The sequence below is a fragment of the Callithrix jacchus genome, chromosome 7 (genome assembly GCF_049354715.1).
Source record: "Callithrix jacchus isolate 240 chromosome 7, calJac240_pri, whole genome shotgun sequence".
Taxonomy (NCBI): domain Eukaryota; kingdom Metazoa; phylum Chordata; class Mammalia; order Primates; family Cebidae; genus Callithrix; species Callithrix jacchus.
The window spans coordinates 75,944,059-75,969,005 of record NC_133508.1 but is presented as its reverse complement, the minus strand read 5'-3'; the positions used below and the strand labels follow the sequence as shown (position 1 = coordinate 75,969,005).

The window sequence follows — 24,947 nt, the reverse complement described above, 5'->3', positions numbered from 1 at the left end:
ATGCCCGAAAAAATTATTTTAATAAGAAGTGGTTTAAATAAAAAGATGTGGCATTTTGGTTATAAGAAATTCAATTATGTTTGAATATAAAGAAAAATATATTTTTAAGTGGCAATCTAAGTATAAAACTTTCTCTCCTAGTTTGTTTATGCCAGCCTTCAAAATGTATCTTCAATTAATGCAAGTAAAACATATATTCAAAATTATTAAACCAGAATTTCATTTTTTAAAAATTGCCTCTTATTTTTATGTCTTTCTTATTTAATTTTAGAATCTGAAAATTTGAAAGAATTCATTGTAATAAGATTTAAGGTATTTTTAGGGAGAAGAGCTAAAAGTAATTCAGAAGCATCAAATATCTACTCTTGGTATTTGTTTCTGTTCAAAATATTGGCCCAGAAACTGTATTAGGCTATGAGGATGGAAACAAGTAAGGCAGAAGGAAGGAGTCATGAAAATATGCATTAGATAAGCAAAACATGACTTTAAGGAGTCTATGGACCAGGGAGGTAAGTACGTAAAATAATGATCATAATACAAGGTACAGATAAAGAATTATGGCAGACAAAATTACTCCTTGCTTGGGGAATACAGGAAAGTTATATAGAAGAGAAATGGACAAAAGCATTTCATGAAAGATGTATTATAACACCATAAAATAAAACACATGGTTAGGAAATTGTCAGAAGACAGTAAAGAACAGAATATAGCTTACTTTAGCTATAATATAAGGAGTGAGAAGAATAATAGTGGAAACTAAGAAAGGTGGGTTAGGATCAAATAGGAGGGTTTTGAATGGTGTGTTAAAGGGTTTTGATTTTATTTTAAGCACCTTTTTAGCATGGCAGGCGGTGAGTCAGCCTCATAAGCTGAAGGTTGTATTTTAACACGGAGTCAATTAAATGTCTCTGAGCTTGAAAAGATATGATTAGAGGCTTATTTCAGAAAGGTTCACCTGCAGCTGGGGGATGGGAAGAGGAAGGCCAGAGGGTAAGTGATAGACTACAGTGACTACTGAAGAAGCTATCTCAATAGACCTAGTGAGAACTTGTAAGTCATGAACTGAGGGGAGAGTGGGAATTAGAGAAACAGATGGACAGGAACTGTAAAGTAAAACAGACAGAATTTAACATGCTGATAGATGTGGGGCACAAAGGAAAAATTTTTAAAAAGGGTAAAAATAGGGTTGAGGTTTTAAGCCTAGGAAACTGGAAAGCTAATGGTACCATTACTGGAAATGGACAAAGAGAAAAGAAAATAAGCAGTATAAAATGTGGAAATACAAGTAAGTTAAACTCTTTCCATTTTGTTTCCTCCATTAATATGGTGGAAATTATTATTTGGCGTATATACGCCATACTTTGCAAATAATACGCCATACTTTGCAACTCAGGTAAGGAATAAGCAAGTCATGGGCAAGTGGATGTAAAAAGACTGAAAAAGGAATTATATGAAGACTGCCATAGGCTACCTAGGAAACATAAAGGATACAATAAGAATGATTGACTCTCTGATTGATTTCTCATTAGCTGGTATTTAATTTTAAAACTGGGGACTGTATAAAAGTAAAGACATCTATGTGATGTCAGCTCAAGTTACAGGGTTACTTATAGCTATGGAAAGAGAAAGGAAATGTTTCCTTGGAGGAGGAAGATTTGTTGCCTGTTTTTTTGACCATTTATTGAGGAAAGTTCATGCATCTCCTGAATTCCCAGAAATTTAACAGAACCACAGACTAGCTCCTAAAGGCAAAAAAAAATCTATTAGAATAAGCCAAGAAGAGAAATATGACACATTTCAATTCCTAGTATCAAAAGCATTATTTATAAATATAAGGGGAGAAAAATCTGTTTCAAAAACTCAGAAAGTAACTTGGCTGAACTGTAGGAGTCTGTGTCTGTTGTTTGGAATTATGATTATACTACAGCAGAACCACCACACAGAGGAATGAGTTTTCCAGCTCTCAAATATTTATGAGGATGCTGGATATCATTTCCTGAGTGTGATTCTGGTTATGAGGATCATCTCTAAAATCTTATCCCGTTTCAAATAAAAGCCATTAAACACCTTCCAAAAATCTATATGAATCATAGAAGAACTTACAGAGCACTTCAGTGATAATAATAAGTCAAAAAACAACAAAACAAACCTCTGACCCACTCCTCAAAATTCCTTTGGGCTTACCTGGCTGCTGCTTTACTGAGTAGTTCAGTCCATCTGCTTTCAAGACTCTCTAGCTGTCCAGTGATTTTCTCTCTGTCAGCCACCTCTGCTGACTGGGCTATTCTGCCTCCTTCTGCTTGAAGCATGTCTACTGTGGCCTTTCGATCATCTAGGAGCCGTTGGAGCAACTATTATATATATGTTTAAAGACAATGAAAAGTGGTAACACAGATCATTTTAAAATCTGAACTAGGAAGAAAAACAAAAAAACAAAAGAAACCAACCCACCAAATTCTGAGCTTCATTGAGTAAAAATTTTTTTTTTCATCCTTGAAGCAAAAACGAGATATAGCACAGTTCTCACCACTCACATACTTTTCACACACTTAAAATTGTTAAATGGACCAGTGATTGTCATTATGTGACTAACAGGGAACTTCCTTTGAACCAAGAGAAAATGCCCTAAAAAATGATTAACATTTGAGGTGATGAATATATTAAATTATTTTGACTACGGTAAACATTTCACAATGTATACTGTATCAAAACATGACACTGTATATCATAAATATTTACAATTTTTATTTGTCAACTATACAACAATAAAGCTGAGAAAAAAATAAAATTTCCTTTGGGATAAATTTTTTTTAAAAAAAGAAAATTGTACTAAAATAGAAATTAAACCAACAAAAAAATATAGATAAAACTTTGTAAATGATATACAACACTATCTAGAATACTACTGACCCTGAAAACACCAAAACCCTCCTAACATAAAATTGTGGATGAACACTGAACTAGGATACATAAACAGGTAAAATTATACAGCCTACTATATGCCACAGTAAACTAGCAGATTTAAGTAAGATAAATAAAATCAATTTCCACCTTTCCTCTCAGGATCACACAAAGTAGGTTAGGATTCTACTAAAACTCCCAAATTCCTTCTTAAACTATAAGCAAATGTGTTGTCTACCACTCCCTATGGCTGTTACAGTTCACTGTCCCAACATTCTCACTTACCTTCTGTTCTTGGATCTGTGCTTTCACCACTTTATACTCAGCAGATGGAGGTTTCTGATTGGCTATGAGCTCCTCGGTATCTGCCAACCAGCTGAGCAACGGCTCCAAGGCATCTTGAAACTTCCCACAATGCAACAGAGCCTCCTGCAGCTGTGCGATTCTTTGTGCGACCTGTATCATGGACATGTAGGTTCATTATGAGAAAAGAGAAAGTAGTTTTCAAATTACTACTGACCCCTTTTAGTAACCATAGATTGCAACTGCTAAATTTTTATTTCCATTCAGGTTTCGGGAAATCTCAGATTCAGATGTATCTTTTCTTTTTCCCTTTTTAATATAATTTCAACTTTTACTTTAGATTGAGGGGTTACATGTACAGGTTTGTTACATAGATATATTGCACGAAGCCAAGGTTTGCGATACAAAGCATCCCATCAGCCTGGTAGTGAGCACAGTACCCTACAGTTAGTTTATCAACCCTACTCTTGTCCCCCTCCCTTCCTTCCCCCCTAATAGCCCCCAGTGTCTACAGTTGCCATTTTTATGTCCATGAATACCCAATGTTTAGCTCCTAATTATAAATTAGAACATGCAGTATTTGGTTTTCAGTTCCTGCATTAATTTGCTTAGAGTAATGTCCTCTATCCAGCTGCATCCACGTTGCTTTAAAGGACATAATTTTCTTCTTTTTCAAGGTTGCATAGTATTCCACGGTGTATATGTACCACATTTTCTTTATCCAATCCACTGTTGATGGGCATCTGGCTAATTCCATGTCTTTTCTATGGTGTATAGTGTTGCAATAAGCACATATGTGTATGTGTCTTTTTGGTAGAACTATTTCTCTTTGTGGAGCAGGGGAAGAGGAGAGGTGCAGATATATATTCCCAGCAATGGGACTGCTAGGCTGAATGGTAGTTCTGTTTTAAGTTCTTTGAGAAATCTCCAATCTGCTTTCCTCAGGGGCAGAACTAACTTACATTCCCATCAACAATGTCTAAGTATTCCCTTTCCTCTGCAGCTTCACCAGCATCTGTTTGCTAACTTTTTTTTTTTTTTTTTGAGATGGGAGTCTTACTCTGTCACCCAGGCTGGAGTGCAGTGGCATGATCTCAGCTCACTGCAACCGCCGCCTCCTATGTTCAAGTGATCTCCTGCCTCAGTCTCCGAAGTAGTTGGGACTACAGGCACAGGCCACCATGCCCAGGTAATTTTTGTATTTTTAGTAGAAATGGGGTTTCACCATGTTGGCCAGGATAGTCTTGATCTCTTGACCTCATGATCCTCCTGCCTCAGCATCCCAAATTGCTGGGATTAGAGACATGAACCACTACTCCCAGCCTGCAGATCTATCTTTTCTATGCCCTCTGTTTCCAGTACACTTGTTACCTGCTTGTCACTCACCTTTTTATTCAATGTATTCCAACGAGCATTGATCTCTTCCATGTCATGTTCTAAACCCTGCACATCACAGTCTTTTCCTGCACTCTGAATTAATCCCTGGCCAAGTCCATTCACCTGCTGCAATTTCATTTGAAGAGGATCCACTTGTTCTTTCTGAAACATCTAGATAATTGCAAGCCAAAGAAGATTTAATATAATGGCTGTTAGACCCACTGTACCACACACAGACTGGTTATTCTTGGAGCATTTATGACTTAATGAAAGATGAGCAGGAATAAAGAGAAAGAACAGCCATATGCATGTAAACCATCAAGACAACATGTGGTAGGCTGGGCGCAGTGGCTCACGCCTGTAATCCCAGCACTTTGGGAGGCTGAGGCAGGCAGATCACCTAAAGTCAGGAGTTCAAGACCAGCCTGACCAACATGGTGAAACCCTGTCTCTCTAAAGAAAAAAACAAAACAAAACAAAACATGTGTTTTGTATTTCAATATACATCCTCCTAAGGACATGTAATTACAGAGTCATAGCACTACTTAGGTCTTTAACCCAACAACTCTTTTCTTTGTTCTTTTTTAAAATCTGTTGTTTAATTTTTAATGCAAAAAGCCATGGAGAACAGAAAAGCATCAACCTCAAAATGGTGTACAAGTAAGTGCAATGTATATGAATCCTAAAAGGAAAGAATGATACCAAATGACTAGTATTTAAGATGAAATATACCTTGGGGAATAGCCTTAACTGACCACTGATAATAATAAAAGCTCTTTTCTGACTAGGACTAATAACTCAATTAGTCAAAACATATTAACAGTGTGAAAAATGCCAACCTCTTAGCTTAATTCCCTTGTGGCCATTTAACTTCTTTCTAATCGAGGGCCACAGCCCACACACAGCAATAATCTTGAAACAGAATTCCTCTGATTACGAAGGGAAATGGCCCAGTAATGTTGGGAAATGTCCTTAATAACTTCAGACACACACTCTGAATAAGATACAGATTTACGTTTAAAAAACTGCTCAAAAATGATACTGTATTATCCATGTTTACCATGGAGCAACAGAATTCTAAAACAATGTGAACAGGTATAACAAGCAATGTGCATACTTAGCTCTACTACAGTTATACTCCATTATGATTTAGACACCTCTAAAAGGAAACAAAAAGGGTCAGAAGAGAATGGTACTTCTGTCACATTAAGAGTATGAAGGAAAATAATGAAATAAATACTTGCTCCTAAGATCAGGTTTCTCTCAGTTATCAGAGGGACAGAACAAGCCATATTTCACTAGCCTGGATTTATTTCCCTTGCTTTTTCTTCCATGAGCCAGATGATTCAAGTAAGGACAGAGGATGACAGAAAATGGAAAAGGACAAAAATAAATATAAAAGAAAATTATAAGTTTGAATAAGACCCATTTGGTCAATATGAGACCACAGATCACACTAGGATTAGGAAACCGATTCTACAAAGAATGGTCTATGGCTGGCTAAGAGTACCAGGAAGGGAAAGTCCCAGGGAACACTGAAAAAGGAAGGTTATTAAAGTAATTATGTGTGTACTTCATTTTTTACTATAATTTATACCATATTTTCTTAGGCAACATTACAAAGCAGTTCGGCTAAAATGACTATTTCCCAACAATACGGTTCCCAAAAAAACAACTGCTATAATTCCATTTTGTAGTATTAAAGATGTTTCTGCTGAAGAAAAATCAGTTCAGAGGCGGGAAAACCTCCCAAGTTTAAAGTTGCTTTTGGTACAATAAAATGCTGGTGGTAAAGCTGACGGAATGAAAAGTCAAAGAAGGCAGAAAGCCAAGGTTTGTAGGGAAGATGTCAAGTCCACATTAAAGGGCCCCCTTTTACTCAATAACCAAATCCTATATCACACTGCAACTGACATTTAAATTCTTTCTGTGCTTTCCAACATGACAGCCAGCAGCTACATATAGCTATTGACATTTAAATTAAACTTAAAATCCAGTTCCTCAGACCCACTAACCACATTTCACATGGTGAAAGCCACATGTGGCCAGTGGTTACTATACTGGACCATAGATAGAGAGCATCTCCATCTTGGCAGCAAGTTCTACTGGATAGCACTATAAATTATACAGAAAAGTAAAACAGGCTAGGCACAGTGGCTCATGCCTACAATTCTAGCACTTTGGGAGGTTGAAACAAGCAGAGTGCCTGAGCTCGGGAGCTCAAGACCAGCCTGGGCAACATGGTAAAACCTCATCAATACTAAAAATACACACACACACACACACACACACACACACACACACTTAGATGGGCATGGTGGCACACTCCTGTAGCCCCAGCTACAGGACTGAGGCATGAGAATCGCTTGAACCTGGGAGGTGGAGATTTCAATCAACCCAGATTGCACCACTGCACTCCAACCTGGGCAACAAGAGCGAAATTCCATCTCTCTCTCTCTCTCTCTCTCACACACACACACTCTCTCTTAAAAAAAAAAGGAAGGTAAAGTTATATTTATATTTAAATAGTTCAATAATCTCTTTCATACACAGGTTGAATATCCCTTATCTAAAATGCTTGGGGTCAGAAGTGTTTCTAAATTCAGATTTACTCAAATTTTTGAATATCTGCATTAAATACTTACTGGTTGAGCATCCCAAATCTGAAAATCTGAAATGCTCCAATGAGCACTTCTTTTGAGCGTCATGTCAGCATTCAGAAAGTTTCAGATTTAGGAGCATTTTGGATTTTGAATGTTCAACCTCTAATAAGAGCTGCTGCTACTTTAAAATTTTGGATTTACTTTGTTTACAGACATTTCCTATAGAAGCATTAGCTAGTCCTTCATTTCTCACCTTCACACTATGAATTAAGTTGACAGGGACAATGAGTATTTTTATCATTTCTCATAAGTTGAAAAATATATGAAAGCCCTTCTAATATTATTATAGATTTATTTTGAATATAAGTGAACAGAACGTTAAAGAACATAAATTTGAAAACACCTGCTTCCATCCGTCACTCCCAAATAAAGCTGTTTCGCAAAAACGAGAGCTTTTAGATACACTAAAATTCCTACTCTGTAGTATTTCACATACTGTTAGTGAAACAGGACTGTGCCATATTATTAACTAAGCAGCACTGGCAGACATTTTCCAAAGAAGTACACTAGTAAAAACTGTTGCAAGGTTGTAATATGCAACTAGGATATAAAATAAAAAATTTCCCAAAGAACTCCTTAAAACACTTTTATCTTTGTTACTGCATTTTATTTTTTTTTTAGACAGGGTCTCACACTGTTGTCCAGGCTGGAATGCAGACACACAACCTCAGCTCACTGTAACCTCTGCCTCCCAGGTTCAAGTGATTCTCCTACCTCAGCCTCCCAAGTAGCTGGGACTACAGACATGCACCACCATACCTGGCTAATTTTTCTACTTTTTGGTAGAGACAGGGTTTCACCATGTTGGCCGGGCTGGTCTTGAACTCTTGACCTCAGGTGATTTGCCTACTTCAGACTTCCAAAGTGCTGAGATTACAGGTGTGAGCCACAGCATCCAACCTTGTTATTGCATTTTTCCAGTTTTATCCTGACTCATTCTTTTCTGTTGTCCTTTGTTCTCTTTCTCCTCTTCTAGACCTCTAAATGTTTCATGAAGTCTTGGGGGTGCGAGTGAGGGAAGGTGTCAGTCCTGGACTCTCTTCTCCTTCTATACTCTTTCTAGGCAATTCCATCAATTTCTATGGGTTTAAATACTAACCAAAACAAATGCGTATGACTCTCATTATGTCTCTCTTCTGAGTTTCAAACCTCTATCTCCCTCTTCTGAGTTTCAAACCTATATGTCTAACTGCTTTCTTTTTTCTTTTCTTTTTTTGTTGTTGGGGGAGGGGACGGAGTCTCACTCTGTCACCAGGCTGGAGTGCAGTGTCATGATCTCGGCTCACTACAATGTCTGCCACTTGGGTTCAAGTGATTCTCCTGCCTCAGCCTCCCAAGTAGCTGGGACTACAGGTGCGCACCACCAAACCTGGCTAATTTTTTCTATTTTAGTAGAGACAGGGTTTCACCACGTTGACCAGGCTGGTCTCAAACTCCTGACCTTGTGATCCACCCACCTTGGCCTCCCAAAGTGCTGGAATTAGAGGCATGAGCCACTACGCCTGGCCTCAACTGCTTTCTTGGTATCTCCATGCAAAAAATGAATCACAGGCATCTCAAGCCTAACAGTTCAAAGATGAAACTATCTTCTTCCACTTTCCCTTACTCCCAAATCTGCTATTCCTTAAATCAATAATTTACACATCTACTCCACTGTACAAACGAGAACCTAAATGTCACCCTTGATAACTCTCACCCCCAACACAAAAGCCATAATCAGCTCTTGTTTTTACCTCCAAAACATATCTTCAATCCACCCAGTTGTCTTCAAATCCATTGATACCTTTTTATTCAAAGTATTTGCCAAAATTTCTAACTATGTATTATTTTATATTTATTTGTGTGTGGTTTTCTTAATATCTGCCTTCCCCACTCAGTAAAAGTCCCACAAGTGCAAGGACCATGCCAATTCTACTTACTGTACAGAGTAGGTACTCATAATATTTATTTAGGCCAGGCACGGTGGCTCATGTCTATAATCACAACACTTTAGGAGGCCGAGGTGGGCATATCATCTGAGGTCACGAGTTCACAACCAGCCTGGCCAACAACAGGGTGAAACCCTGTCTCTACTAAAAATATGTTTTAAAAATTAGCCAGGTGTGGTGGCACATGCCTATAATCCCAACTACTCGGGAGGCTGAGGCAGGAGAATCACTTGAAACCGGGAGGCAGAGGTTGCAGCGAGCCAAGATCGTGCCACTGCACTCAAGCCTGGGCAACAGAGCAAGACTCTCAAAATAAAAATTTTATTCTGTGAATGAATGAACGCTTGTATAGAAACGGTGTTAGGGAAAGCTAAAAAACCAATGAAGGTTCTGCTACTCAGCAGAGCATTCAAACACTGAACTGGGATTGTGGTGCTCCCCAATTTCTGCTTAAACAGACTCCCTTGGCAAATTTTAATTTTACAGAACACTTATTTTATGCAAAAGGTTTTTTTCTTCCTTTGAACCAGTGACTCGGATTAAAACGGAAGAAGTCTATAAATAAGCAGGGAGTTTATATAACCAGAGATTGCTCTCGTGGGCTTCAGATCCCACTAGAGAAAAAGCAAACAAGTTTTTGGCATTTTGCTTCTACCAAACTCTGTTGTTATTGGCTATTAGAAAGTTTTTATCTATTTTAACCATGTATACATGTCTGCATTTGTACATATACATACAAACATAGAAGACCTCAGTTCATTCTAAATTACTTGTCGAGTTCTAAGTGTTTATATATAAAAACGACAGGTTCAGTTGCCTCTTGGAATCCTCTTAGGGTAATAGAAGAAATAAAAAATTGATAATTTCTCCTCTTGGAAAAACTTTTAAAAATAATATTTCACCAATTTAGCAAACCTGTATACTCATGTTAACTCTATAATGATTTGTTTTGTTTCAATATTTTCAAAATAGCCCCTCTACATTCCTGTTGGTTAACAGTCCTGGCTGAGGCTCAGATCTTTCCTTTCCTGTACACATATGTAGGCATTTGCTCACTTCCAGATATTCTATAAAATAACCACACTTCAAAGATGGACAACCTTGCAGCTGGGCTACCATTTCCTTCTTCTGTCATTTACATCAGGCAATATTTCATAAAAGGATTACCTCCTGTAGCTGGAAGGATAGTTAGAGATTATGTAGCCAACTACACATTTTGCAGATGAGGAAAATAAGGATCCCAGAGACTGATGCAGGATTTCTATAAATTTTTTTTACCTTTATGCAGATTTGATTGCCTCATTATGAATTTAATCCCTGTATTTTCATGATCACTGCTATATAAGATTTATACTGGAGATACTCTGGGTTTCTTTACTTAGAGATGGGGGGGTCTCACTGTGTTGCCTAGGCTGTTCTTGAACTGGCCTCAAGCAATCCTCTTGCCTTGGCCTCCCAAAGTGTTGGGACTATAGGTGTGAGAGCCACTACCCCTGGTAAAATATTCTGTATTATCAAGAATGTCAGTGCAAGAAATTTACTCAGTTGTTGACCTACTGTCTTCACTTTGGACAGGCTACTGGAATCTCAGTGTCAATTCCAATTCAGCAGAACTCAGAAAACTGAATAAAAAATCTATCAGTCTGAAAGATGATGCATCCTAATTTGATGGAATGCTACATTACAAAATAACTGGTAAAGCTCAAGGTAAAATTACCCTCACCCAGCAAAGCCTGAGGATCTTAATCAATTCTCTTAATCAAAGAGCTAATGGCATGCAATCAAAATGATTTTGTTGTCAGGAGCTGCATTTTGGTGTTCTAGCTGAGTTATGGCTGCCCTAAAAGGTTCTGCAATGAGGTGAATGAGAAACCCATCTTTCTTGTAGCATCCATCTAGGAAATTGATATTCATGCATTCAGTCAGCCAGTCAACAGCAAACGCGTACTATGAAGAAGGCACTATTTTGAGTCCTAAGGGTGCAGTAAAATCAAAACAATCTTCTCAGTTATCTCTGACTGTATTAAGATTACACCTCTAACTCCTTCACTCTTACCACTGACCAAATGAAACCCAGTTAACTGTAGAAAGCTGCTGATCTCAAATTCCTTGGACTAGGACTAGGAGTGCTCAAGGATGTGAAACGTTGTTTCCAACTGTTTCCTAACACATTCTGTTCCCTAAGATTAAGAATCGTAGAGCCAAGAAAGACCCAAGAGTACATTTAGCCCAATTTTCTTGTTTTATATATTAAGAAACTAGAGGTCCTGGAAAGAAAAGTGACTTGCTTAAGGACACAAAGGCAGTTTGACAAAGATGACTAAAATATCTCTATTTTTCATAAACATTATTATACCTAGCTCTGGCTTTCAGAAATGCATATTTGCATTTAAAAGTTCTTAACTGCTTATCTTTATTGCTTCTATCCAACCTGCTTTGGTAAATCCTTTCAACTAACCAACATACCTATTTGAAGACTACAGGAAAGATATAGCCAGTGATTGGTAATCTTATATGCTTGCTGCTTTAAATGTATCTCATTTTATCCTTACAGAGTTCTGCCTTAACAAATGAGGAAACAGGATACTCAGAATAGCTAACTAATTTTCCCAGAGTGGTTAAGAAGCACCCCGATCTCATTCCAAAGTTCACACTCTGGCCTCTACCTAAATGTTGACACCACCGATCAATAAACTGTCTCTTGGTTTAAGAAAGAACATGCTCACTGTATAATTCAAAAGCAGAATCACCATTTCCTGCTAATCATCTTTTTAAAAATGTAAATCAACAACTGTTTATAACCCTATTTTCCTTGGTATTGGCTTATCTGAATAAACAATGACACATGAAATTATAAAGTTTTTCACCGGACAAAATTAAAGTATATTTTCCCCATAAACTCAACAAAAAGACTACAGACTATAAGTCCAGGAGACCCAAAGAGAACAAAGAACAATCTGTGTCATTTCTCTTCACCATCAAGTCAGCCTTGCAAATCTCACTTTACTCTCTAGACCCTTCCCAGCATCAAAATGGGCAACAATTACCTCATCTGAATTTAATCCAGTGGTTGTAGCCAGAGGCACTTTCCCATGTAGCACTGTGCTGGTCACCTCTTTCATGCCAAATGCTGGGGGATCAAGGTCCTCCTTGACCCATATTCCAGTGGAGAAAACCTCCTCTAGAACAGGAATTCCTTCTTCTGAAATAGGCAGTGAATCAGTGTGGGCAGAAACTCCCAGGAAGGGCACACCAATGGGGAAAACTTCCATAGGAGGCACTGCAGCTGCTGGGATGGCAGGCACCTCAGGGGTGGACACTGCAGCTGCTGGGGAGGTGGGCTCCTCGGGGGCGGGCACTGCAGCTGCTGGGGAGGCGGGCTCCTCAGGGGCGGGCACTGCAGCTGCTGGGGAGGTGGGCTCCTCAGGGGCGGGCACTGCAGCTGCTGGGGAGGCGGGCTCCTCAGGGGTGGGCACTGCAGCTGCTGGGGAGGCGGGCTCCTCAGGAGTAGACACTGAAGTTGCTGGGGAAGTCAATTCCTCTGGGGTGAGCACTGTAGCTGCTGAGGAGGTGGGTTCCTCTAGGGTGGGTACTGTAGCAGCTGGGGTGGCATGTTCCTCTGGGGTGAGCACTGCAGCAGCTGGGATGGCATGTTCCTCTGGGGTGGACACTCTAAAAGCTGGAGTATCAGGCTCCTCTGGAGCATGCACTGTGGTAGCTGGGGTGACAGGCCATTCTAGTGTATCATCCTCCTCTGTAATGGCAAAAGCTAGAGCAGTCCACTCTGGGGAGAACCCTGCAACAGCTGATACATTCTCCTGTGTGATGGCTGCTGCAACAGCTGGAGCAGTCTCCTCTGGGGAGGACACTGCAGCAACTGGAGCAGTCCCTTCAGGGGCAGACACTGTAACAGCTGGGACAGTAGTCCCCTCTGGGGCTGATACTGCAGCACCTGTGACATCCTCCTCCTCTAAGGAGACTATTGAAGCAAATGGGATGTCCTCATGTGGGAAGGGCACTATAGCAGCCGCTATAGCAGTTCCCTCTGAGGCAGACACTGCAGCAGCTGAGGGGGCAGGCCCCTCCAGGGAAAGCACTGCAGCAATTGAGATATCCTTCTCTTGGCTGGGCAGTGCAGCATCTAGGGCGTCTTCTACAGTGGGCACTGCAGCAGTCCGGGAAGGCCTCTGGAGGATGGGTATCCATTCCTCTAAAACTGGTTCAGTATTATCAACCTTGGTAACTTGTTTCTCTGGAAAAATATTTAGGAATGAATCAGAATCTCTCCTTTCCATCTCCTCTCCCTCTGATGATGCCACATCCAGCTCAGGCTTTGTATCATTCATAGTTTCCACTCTATCTGGATTAAGTCTCAGTTCTCCAGCCAGCGGGTGCAGACTCAGAATCTCTGACTCTGGGGACTTCCTCTGGAGATCCTGAAAGAACTGCTCTGGGAAGTTTCTGTGGAAATGTGCTGAGGCTCCATCCTCCAAAAGTGTGGCTTGATAATCCAGCTCTTTTGTCTCACCATCCTCATCACAAACTTTCTCCACAGAGAATTCACAAGCATCTATATTTCCCAAGGATGTCAGACTGTTATTTTCTTGATTAACAATTACATTCTCACTTTCCAAATGAATCTCATCTGTTAGCAAATTTGATTCATATAACACCTCTACTTCAGGTCCTGAGGTAACATCTGTTAGTTCATGATTAAAAGCAAAACTAAAGGTGACCCTCTCAATGCACTCCTCAACATTCCCCTCAGTTTCACTGCAGTCTCCCTGGGACAAACTGCCATTGTCTTTGGCCAGCTCAGAAGCAATGAAGCCTGATAATTTTTCTTCATGAGAAACCCTGTGATCAGAGTTCAGCAGTCCTCCTGGGTCCAGCTTTTCCAGTGAATCCAGATCAGCTGGCTGTCTGGACTTAAATTCTGCAGTCCTGGGGCTAAAAGGCACTTTTTCACATTCTTCCTTGTTAACAGTGGAAACGTCTCTCATGTTATCAATGTGGGCAATAAGTTCCACAGCATTAGGCACCTGAGAAGAATCCAGGGTATTAAAATATCCACAATCCAATCCAGAATCATAGTCTCTTGCCCTTATATGTAAAAGGCCTAAATGTTGTTCCTTTTCTAAGGCAGCCCCTGGAAAATGACTAATTACAAGCAAAGTTTCTGCATCCTGGGATGCGGCCAGCCCAGAAGAGGTTTGATTCTGCAGCTCAACTAGAGGAGTTACTCCTTCTTCACATAAACACTCCTTTTCAAGTTCAAGAAACATCTGCACTGAATCTGTGTCAGAGAGCTGCTCTGCATCAACCCCCACAGTACATGCTGAATCTGAAACAAGACCCTCTAGCCCCTGAGCAGTTCTGTTTGCCACCTCACCGAGAATACCCTCACCTGTAAGAACACAATTGCAATCCAGGGGTATATCCTTGGGAACAGTAGCCAACTGGTCCTTGGCTGGCTGGGGGTCATCAGGGCAACAAATCTGACCAAGAGATAGGTGGCCAAAAGTCCTCAAGACAGCAGCTAAGCAATCGGATCCATCTTCCACCACTGCTGTGTTTGCTTGTTCTCTTTCTTCAAAAATATCGGCCAGGCTGCTCTTCTCATCTGCCATCAGAAAAGTATTTTCCCTCTCTGACAGTTTATCTTCCTCCCACTCCCCCTCAGCCTCCATCATGATCCATCGCTCATCCTCCTCAAACTTTAGCTCAGACTCTGTTTTCTCTCTCAGGCTGGGGGTTATGAGAACACACAATTCTGGATCTAACAGCTCTTCACTCAGGCAAGGGGAGAGAGGTGGTATTTCCACAGTGCAGGCTGTGTCCCCAAGGGGGTGCTGCTTTTCACTAAAGCCTCCCTTAGTGAAACTTTTTGTGGCCCTTGGCCAGGTTGCACTTGAGAATCTGGATTCCTGCATTACATCTGTGTTACCACTTGCTGCTGCAGCTTCTGATTCTAGAGACTGGAATTCATGGGGAGAGTTTGAACTGTGCTGCTGAAATCTAAAGTCCTGGCAGTCTTCACTTAAGTTTTTTACATCTTGCACCTCTGGAATACCTATGGATTTGGACACATGTTCTAGAGTTACTGACTCTGACTGAGGTTCCCTGTGGTCAAAATGACCATAACTTTCTGTTAATGCAGAACTTGACTCCTTCTTCTCTTGCAAGGAAGGATTTGAAGCACCAGCTTCTGAAACCTCACTGAGAGAAGCTTCCATCCTCTCTGCAAATTCTGGAAAGTTGGGTGGCATAAAGGACTTCCACGATCTCCTGTTAACATTGTCTTTGCGTTCTGCATTTGGCCGCCTTCTGGGTGGCACAGGTGCTGACTTCTGCACATCACTGCTTAGCTTTAGTGCATCAAATATTATCCTCTCATCTAGCTTCTTACCTTCTGGTGCTCTAGATTCAAATACATTAGATGCTGCTCCTAATGTACCATTGCTGGATATAGTACTTCCTTCCATCTTTTCCATGGTGCTTTTTGAAGTCTGGTTAAGCTTTGACCCCTGGTCAATTTGCTCATTTATCCTCATTGTATCATATATAGATCGCTGTGGAACATAGCAGTCCTCTATGTAGCCATCCTCCTCTTCTCCTTTCCCCAGACAGGTGGGGTTCCGCCTTAAACAGTCTGGCCTGCTGAGTGGCTTACCCATACTTTTTCAATCAAGATGAACCATCAATCTTTCAGAAGTTTTTTCACGAGTTCCCCCGAAACGCATTCTACATAAGTTATAAATCCTTTTAGCTGTTCATACTCCAAACCCCCACTTGCATCTGCCCTCCAGAAAGGCCTGGAAGTCCCATTTTGAAACCATTCTGGGAGAAGCTCTAAGACAAACAGCTTTTTCCTCACAGGCTAGCAGCCTCATAGTTGCAGACAGACGGTGTAATTTAAAATAATTCCTTGTATGGCTTCTGGTTTAATTTTTTTAAAGAGCACTGCTCTTTCGAATTCAGTCAACAAAAATCATCCGATATTGACAAGTCTTTTTCTATATCTAGTTCCATTCACTTCTCACCGACGCAGAGTTGGGAGCAGCAAATTTATGCCGACTGTGTCCTTTAATAACAATGGCACAGCCTCCCTAGTCTTCAAGTATGGCCCAAGCTCCTAAGAATTCCTTTCATTTTATCCTAGTTCCAGCCCCGAGAGTCCAGCTGGTCTGAATTAGCCATTCGTCCTCCCTAGCTGGGGTGTTTGCATTTGAACTGGGCTGGTCGGCGGATATTCCTGCAACTTTAAACACAGGAAGTCCTTCATTCGGGGCCAGCTTGGGGCTTCCTGTCTCCAAAACATCATGGCATTGTTGTGGCTCCCAGGCCAACCCTGCGCTGTGGATGCAAAACAAGGCGAGCGGAGGTCCCCACCAGGCCTTTGGAAAGGCGGGCGGGCAGGCGGCAGCAGAGGCTGCGGGTCTGCGGAGGGGCTTGCTCAGCACGGCCCGCTTCCTCGCGCCATGCCGCGCGCCCCGAGGGCCAGGGTCGCCTCACCGCAGGCTGCAGGTGGCTCCCGGCCGCGCTGGCCTCAGGTCCCGTGCTCAGGAAGTTAGTTTGTCCCTCCGGCTGCTGAGTCCCAAGTGTTGTGGGCGCCGCCTCCCCCGCCGCCGCCAGTCCCCGGCCCGCAGCCGCCGCGCCGTGGGCTGCATGACAATCAGCCGCCTCTATTCTCCACCACGCCGCTGGCCCTGCGGCCCTACCGCCCGGCGGTCCTCCCCGCCCGCAGCTGTCACGGTCCCGGCATGCAAACTTCTGCCTGGGAACAAAAGGCTCCGCTCGGGCCGGCTGAGGCCGAGCCCTCCTCCCCCGCGCCGCGCGGCCCGCTCGCTAGCTCACTGGAAGTGCTCGGCGGGCGGGCGGCTCTCCTCCCCCTTCCCCAAGCCGCCGCGCAGCACAGCCCCGCCCGGGCAGCCCCTTGGAAGCCGGGGAGCGCGAGACGCGGAGAGCCCGGGAGAAGGGCGGGGGGCGGGGCCCACCGGGGGCGGGACCGGGGAGAGGAGCGACCCAGAGCAAGGAGGGCTCGGCGGAGAGGATTGGAGGCCGAGGCGCCGAAGGAGGGGCTTCTGCGGGATTTGGAGCGAGGGACCCGGGGCGCCTGCTCCACCCCTCGGCTCCTGCGCCCCACGCCCACCGCGCCCCGGAGCCAGAGGGGAACGCCCCGCCCCCGGAGAGGGCGCAGGAAGAAGAGCGAAACCCGCGCGAGTCCTGGCTGCGCCGCGCAAATCCCCTGACAAAGGAAAGCCCCGCCCTCCTCCCGCCCCCGTCTCGGTCCTACCCGCCCGGCTACGAGCCCAGCCCAAAGGCGAACGAACCCAGAAGGGGCACCAGAACCAGCTGGCCGGTTCTGACGAGGGTCACTCAAGTTCCCGTGTGGCGGCAGGTCGTGCCACCTGGGGTGGGCCGCCGGCATCGCCCTCGGCTCCGGCTCTGCCGCCAAAGACTGTCCCTATAGTCCCTCCAATGTCACCTTTAGCGCGCCCCTATCCGGACTGAAGAACACTCCAGCCTTAAAACCGGCACTTTCCCAGTGTCCCAAAGGAATTCGGTCACGCTCAAAGACCAAGTTATTGGATAACTCCAGTCATATTCTACCTTCACTCTCCCCCTTCTCAAGTATATCAAGTCCTGCTCAATTCTCCCACCAGGATTTCTCTGCTCACAGACTTGGGTGGATCAATGATGGAAGAAAATGGGATGGAGGGGGAGGTGGTGATGCCAAAACCTGAGCCTCCTTGGGCCAGATGAAAAGCGTGGGCATTTCAAATCTCAAATAGAAAAATACTAGAGAAAACTGGCTCACAATCCCCTCATCCACGGCTTTTGGCTTTTAGAAAAGCCACCTGGTCACCTGGTGACTGTTAAAGAATGTACAAAGGACAACCCAGGAAACTGTCTACCAGAGGCAGGTGCGTCTCTGAAGGTGTCCAATACTCTGTTCTCTTTGTGATAGCCATTCTCTGGATTTATGAAGAAAAAAACAGTATCTATTAAAATTCGGAATCCCTGTAGGACCATGTGGTCAATATATATGGTAAAACTTATGGAAAAGTTATTTCTACCCCTTACACAAACAGTAAATGAAACCAACACCTGGTGTATGGAGATCTGACACTGAAACCTAGAGCTGAGCCTTAGGCTTACTTCGGGAATCAGACGGGTCCTTGGCAAAAAATGAGATGTGAGCTGAAAGCCTGTAATTGGAATCAAGCAACTAAAAGACCTTTCTCTGGTAAAATGTTTTACACTTCATTTCTCACTTCAACAAAGGCTGCCGATCAATTCTACTCACTCAAATCCAAATGACTCTGCCCATCTATAAACTGAAAGGGGCAGACAAGGCTGTGTCTTGACACCCTGTCTCGTTTTAATATTTTTTAGTTCTAAAACTTTTAAAGGCACTGCCCCAGAATCCTGTGTCCTCTTGGTCATATACTGCCAAGACACTAGAAACCCTGTCCTATGAAGAATGGACAGTACAAGAACCAGTAATGTTTGACCTAGAGAAAGTTCTAGGAGATGTAATTAGCATGAAGTATTTGAAGGGCTGAGATGTGAGAGGAAGGAAACCTGTTCTGGACGTCTCCTTAAGCTGGCACACTAAGATCTAAGATTTAAAACCAACAAAGAGCTTCTCACAGCTATTCTAAGAATAGGGTGTCCCCTAAACTGGTGACTTTCCTGACCCTGGAGGTGTTTAAGCAGAAATTCAAGCAATCACTTGGCAGAGATTTGGGAAAACAGACTTACAAATCATCTGCAGTTTGTTCAGATGAATTTTAAAGTCCTTTCTAACTTTGACATGCTGTAATCCTAAGGACTGATAGCTTACAGATCTGATACTTAACAGTTCAGGGAATCCAGGTTTTAATTTTCCTTTAATTATTCAGCACAACTGAAAAAACTCAGGGAAGGAAAGATCAATTTCACCAACAAATCTCCCTGGCCAAATACATTCACTTAAGTGTTCAGATATCATAACAGACTGTTTAGCATGCCAGGGTCCCTTTGGTTGGAAGAATCTGAGGAATTCTGGCTCTGGATGAAGGATGGGTGGTTATTCTATTATAAATAATTTTTTTTTTTTTTTTGAGAGTCTCACTCTGTTGCCTAGATCAGAGTGCAGTGATGCAATCTTGGCTCACTGCAACCTCTGCCTCCTGGGTTCAAGTGATTCTCCTGCCTCAGCCTCACAAGTAGCTGGGATTACAGGCACCTACCACCACACCCAACTAATTTTTTGTATTTTTTGTAGAGATGGGATTTCATCCCTTGTTGGCTAGGCTGGTGACCTGACCTCAGGTGACCCACCCAACAGTCTCCCAAAGTGCTGGGATTACAGTCATGAGCCACTGTGCCTAGCCATAAACAATTATCTTTATGTACAATCACAAACTTCATGGACAGAAATTCCTTTACTGTTTCCTCACCAAGTCAGGTATGAACCAATCCAGCCTAGTCTTAATCAATTCCCTCCCACACCTATCTACCAATATCCTTACTACTCTCATCAGTGATCCATATAAATAAATGGAGCATTCCTGCAACTATGAAATTAAGATCTGTAGTCACACTCTCTCTAATTAGGGTGTTAGGAAAATAACTTTAAATACACCCTAAAGAGAAATTACATAGAGTAATCTAATCCTCCCATCCCACCTCCAGAAAACCCCTAAAACCCAAAGCCAAAGAATGCTTTCTGAATGCTCTACTCTTTTTAAAAAATCATTAGCATGTGTTTAGAAAGAAATCAAGAGAGGAAGCACAAGTACTCCTCCATGTCTTAATTTTTATCTGTTCATGAGTTTCTCCTTAGTTTAGGTATGTGGAACTCTGCCAACAGCCATCTCAGTGACTGAAATAAATACCTGACACAGCTTTCCACCTCTTGTTGCCCTGATAGCTACAACAAAAAAAGCATCTGTTCATTTCACATGCTGTGTATAAGCTTTTTAAAAGAGAAAAACACAGGGAGCTCCAGAGACTCTCTTCAGATATTTCCCCCACCCCTGTAACCACAAATATATGCACTGAAGCCAAATTTCAAATTAGTTTCCAGTTAGTTGATTACAGAGTTCAAAGGATTCTCTACTCATTTTGAAATTCCCAAGAACAGAATTTGGTATTAGATTTTCCTTCAGTGAACTTAAAAGAAAGAAAAATCCTGGCCCTTCCAGCTCCTTCCTGCGGTCTTCCTAATGAAAGATAGCCGGGTAGAGTCTCCTCACACCCTAACACAACTCCCTTTCCAAGTTTTGGACCTGGCATCCTGTCTTTGTCTGCTCCAGACTGAAACTGCCAACCCTCTGGGACAATCTGGAGACCCTAGATTTACACTTCCCTTGATTCTGTGATGCCTTTTCACCCACCTTGATGGGTGCTCTCTTTTGGAAGACTAATTCTGAGAAGAGGATACAGAGGACTGGTTAGATCTTGCTCATTTTAAATCTACACAATGCCTTTCATCTTAGGATCTTTAGATTTTACAAGCATTATTTAGCAGCAAGTAGAAACTCCACAGTATTAGTCTGTACCTGTTGGGCATCAGTCACTGCCATCCTTTGGTACTTTTATTATTATAAACATGGCTACAGAGTGGCTCATAAAGCAACATAGCATGAAGTTTAAGTGGGATACTAAGGATTTTGATGCTATTTGAGCTCTCATGTATTCCTGAACCCAGGAGAAAACTTTCCACACACTCAGCTGGAACTCTCATGACCCTGTAAAGCCCTTTCCTGCTTGTAGACTTTCCAAAAGACAGTGTATTAATCCCTCTTTTAGACCAATGGTCACCAAAACCATGGTGATGACAAAGCATGGGACTTTGCAAGTTAGAAAAGACCTGACAGAAGGGTGGGAAGAAGGAAGGCAGCGGGTATCAGAGAAGGCTTTATGGAGGGAATCACATTTACTCATCAGGATTTCAGATATACAGAGATGGCAAAGATAAATATTTCTAAGTGAAGAACCAAAGGTAGGACTCAAAAGAAGCAAATTCTGGCTGGGCTCAATGGCTCACACCTGTAATCCCAATATAATCCCAATACTTTGGGAAGCTGAGGCAGGAATATTTCTTGAGGCCAGGAGTTCAAGAACAGCCGGGGCAACATTGCAAGACACTTGTCTCTACAAAAAGTTAAAAAATTGACCGGGCATGGTTGTGTGTACCTGTAGTCCTAGCTACTTGGGAGGCTGAATTGATAAAATAGTTTAGCCCAGGAGTTTAAGGTTACACTGAGCTATAATTGTATCAATGCACTCTAGTCTGGTGACAGTGACATCCTGTCTCTAAAATATATTTTTTTTTGTTGTTGTTAAAAAAAACCTTTTTTTTTTTTTTTTTTTTTTTTGAGATAGAGTCTCGCTTTGTTGCCCAGGCTGGGGTGCAGTGGCATGATTTTGGTTCACTGCAACCTCCACCTCCCAGGTTCAAGCGATTCACCTGCTTCAGCCTCCCGAGTAGCTGGGATAACAGGCATACACCACCACGCCCAGCTAATTTTTGTATTTTTAATAGAGATGGGATTTCACCATATTGTCTGAGCTTAAGTGATCTACCTGTCTAGGCCTCCAAAGTGCTGAGCTTACAGGTGTGAGCCACCATGCCCAGCAAAAAAAACTTTTTAAATGAAGACTTTGGGACGTGGTGCTCATTCAACTGTCACTTATATTATCTCATTTAAAAAATCCAAATCTTTATAAATGAAGCTTAGGGTGGCAATCTTACTTGTCCAAAATAATACAGCTAGTAAAAATGAGGAAGAGGGCTGTGAAAGTAACTGCAGAGGAAGAATATTTGGGCTTTACAAATGACCAGAGAGAAGGCAGAGGTTAGACGGAAAAAATAAAGACAATGCCACAATGGCATATAGTGTTACTTTTAGGTTACTAAAGGCATAGCAGTACTATAAAACAATAGCAGGAAAGAAGAAAATATTTGAATTCATTTATTTTAGAGCATTGTGTGTGTGAAATACTAAGAAACGACCCATGTGAAGGTGTCTAGAAGGGCCCCTCACACAAGATATTCAATACTGGGATAGAGATATAAATTTGGGCCAGGTGTGGTGAGACAGCAGATCACCTGAGGTCAGGAGTTCAAGACCAGCCTGGCCAACATGGCAAAACACCATTTCTACTAAAAATACAAAAATTAAGAGAGAGAGAGAGAGAGAGAGAGATTGAGAGAGAGAGAGATTGAGATTTGGAAGCCTTTCCCTGTAGAAAGGTGAGGAGTTGCCATCTTAGAGGCTGAATCCAGAGAGAAGAGAAAAGGATAGATGACAGAGTTTCAGGAACCACATATTTAGGAGATAGGAAGACAAACCAAAAAGGAAAGCAAAAGAACAGCCAGAGAAGACAATGGAAGAACATAATGTCCAGAAAGTAAGTTAACTTTCAAGAAAGAAAATCTGATATTAAATGCTGCACAACGAAAGAGGAGAACAGTGAGGGTGACAAGGCCACTAGACGTGGCAACTAAGAGAGCAGTTTCAGCCCTGATGGGTGTTAGATAAGATTAGAGGGGGTTGAGGATAAGCCGTGGTGAGAAACAAGTATTGATCCTCCCTTCCTCTTGAAACTGTGTTCTTTTGGCTTCCATGACACTGTGGTATCCTGGTGCTGTCTTTCTAGCCAGTCCTTCTTTGTTTCCTTGGATTCTTCTTCCTATCCTCTTGAGGCAACTAATTTCACAAAGTTATATCCTTGATTCTCTTCTTTTCATCCATTCACCAAATATTTATTGGGATCTACTATGTGCCCTAAACTATGCTAGGCACTAAGGGAGTGAGTGATGAGCAAGACACAGTCAGAAGACTACATTCTAGTAAGGCAGAAGGACATTCATTTTAATTCAACTGCATAGTTACTTTGAAAGAGAAGCACACAGTGCTATGAGAACATAGGTTATGGGCCTCAACCTGGCCTGGAATCTCAGGGGAGGTTTTCCTGATAAAGTGATGATGTAGGCCCCTGGGACTGAGAATAGTCTTTCCAGGTCCAGAGTGGCATAATCATCACAAAGTTGCTTGGTTATTTCCATGAAAGAGGTCCCAGGATTAAATCACCCCCTCTTTGTTTGTTTTGAGACAGTCTTGCTCTGTCACCCAGGCTGGAGTGCAGTGGGTGCGATCTCGGCTCACTGCAACCTCTGCTCCCAGGTTCAGGCGATTCTCCTGCCTCAGTCTCCTATGTAGCTGTGATTACAAGTGCCCACCATCATGCCTGGCTAATTTTTGTATTTTTAGTAGAGTCAGGGTTTTACCATGTTGGTCAGGCTGGTCTCAAACTCCTGACCTCGAGTTATCTGCCCACCTCGTCCTCCCAAAGTGTTGGGATTATACAGGCATGAGCGACTGCACCAAGTCCCCCTCTTGAATATCAGAAAAGAAGGCAGAGTAAATAATACAGGAAGAAGAGATTTATCAAAATCGTCTCTTTCATTTTGTTACTAAGGAAAATTCTTATCATTGATGACAAAGAAACAAACAGCTTAGGTGTGAGTTTAAAGATTTAGACCAAAACCAGAGCTTATCCTTTGAGAATGAATTGCAAGATGACGGAGATATTAGATGGTTCGCTTGATGAATACAATGAATTCAAGATCGAGAAAATGTAAGGCATATATAATTTCTTTGAATTATCTCCTTTCCTTAATTCATATATACACATGACCACATATTAAAAACACATATTTGCTGAAACTGTAAAGAATTAATGACTTTCTATAAAACATCTCAATCTGGTATGATATTGGCAGAGAGATGAATTATATCTGTATTTTAAGCTGCTTGCCTCTAAAACTATGCTGATATTTTCCTCCTCAACCCTCAACGGTTGAATTAAAGATTAATATTAAGAAGTATCTTTCCTAAAGATGCTGACTTAGTAGTTGCCATTGTACGGCAACAGAGGAAGATAACATGGTCTATGATAAAAGCTAATTGGGCCAAAATCCCTGAGATCATTAGAGCTGATCTAATGGGCAAGTGAGTGGCTGGGGAAGTCAGAGCTGGTAATGTCTTCTGGTTAATTCTGGATAATGATTTGAAAAAAATATTAATTTGTAGAGCACACAAGCCAAGGCCAAAATGGTCTCAGAAAAATTTGCTGGCTGTAGGATTCTGATAGAAATGCATAAATGAATAAATAATGAACAAATAAACATGTATGTATACGTATATAGAATATATATATATATTTTTAATTCATAAAATATATTTTAAACTGTGGAGAGTCATGATCCAAACTTGCCTATTATTGCTACTCTAGGGCTAGAAATAAGCCCTACACTATTGTTCCCACAAAAACTGCTCAGGAAGGTTGTTTCATTGCTATCAAACTAATTTTACTTCAGCCTCATAATTTCCATTTTTCCAAGAAGAAAAACCAATCTAATCTGGTGCTGGGCCTCAGATCATGTCTTCTGGAGAATGATCATCCCTAGTTACAAAAAGGGATAATGGTTCTTATTAAAAAGATTTCACAGGCTTGGCACAGTGGCTTATGGCTATAACCCCCAGCATTTTGGGAGGCTGAGATGGGCAGATCACTTCAGCTCAGGAATTCAAGATCAGCCTGGGGAATATGGTGAAACCCCATCTCTACAAAAGATACAAAAATTAGCTGGGTGTGGTGACGAACGCCAGTAATCCCAGCTACTTGGGGGGGCTGAGGTGGGAAGATGGCTTGAGTCTGGGAGGTTGAGGCTGCAGTGAGCCATGATCATGCCACTGCACTTCAGGCTTAGGTT

At 42.0% G+C, this 24,947-nt stretch overlaps 1 protein-coding gene across 16 annotated transcripts in view; it reads right to left on the bottom strand.

The window, feature by feature from the left end:
• The window catches only part of MACF1 (microtubule actin crosslinking factor 1), a 319,804-nt gene that overhangs the window by 59,954 nt on the left and 234,903 nt on the right, over positions 1-24,947 (bottom strand). For 15 of the 16 annotated variants that reach the window (XM_078331310.1, XM_078331314.1, XM_078331308.1 and 12 more), the window contains 3 exons: positions 4,591-4,752; positions 3,187-3,357; positions 2,185-2,351 (listed from right to left, as the gene is read on the bottom strand). In XM_078331310.1, the coding sequence (XP_078187436.1) occupies positions 2,185-2,351; positions 3,187-3,357; positions 4,591-4,752 (500 nt within the window). Of the gene's footprint in view, positions 1-2,184; positions 2,352-3,186; positions 3,358-4,590; positions 4,753-12,219; positions 17,041-24,947 lie in introns of those variants that run through there. The other variant, XM_054259177.2, reaches the window with a different exon arrangement.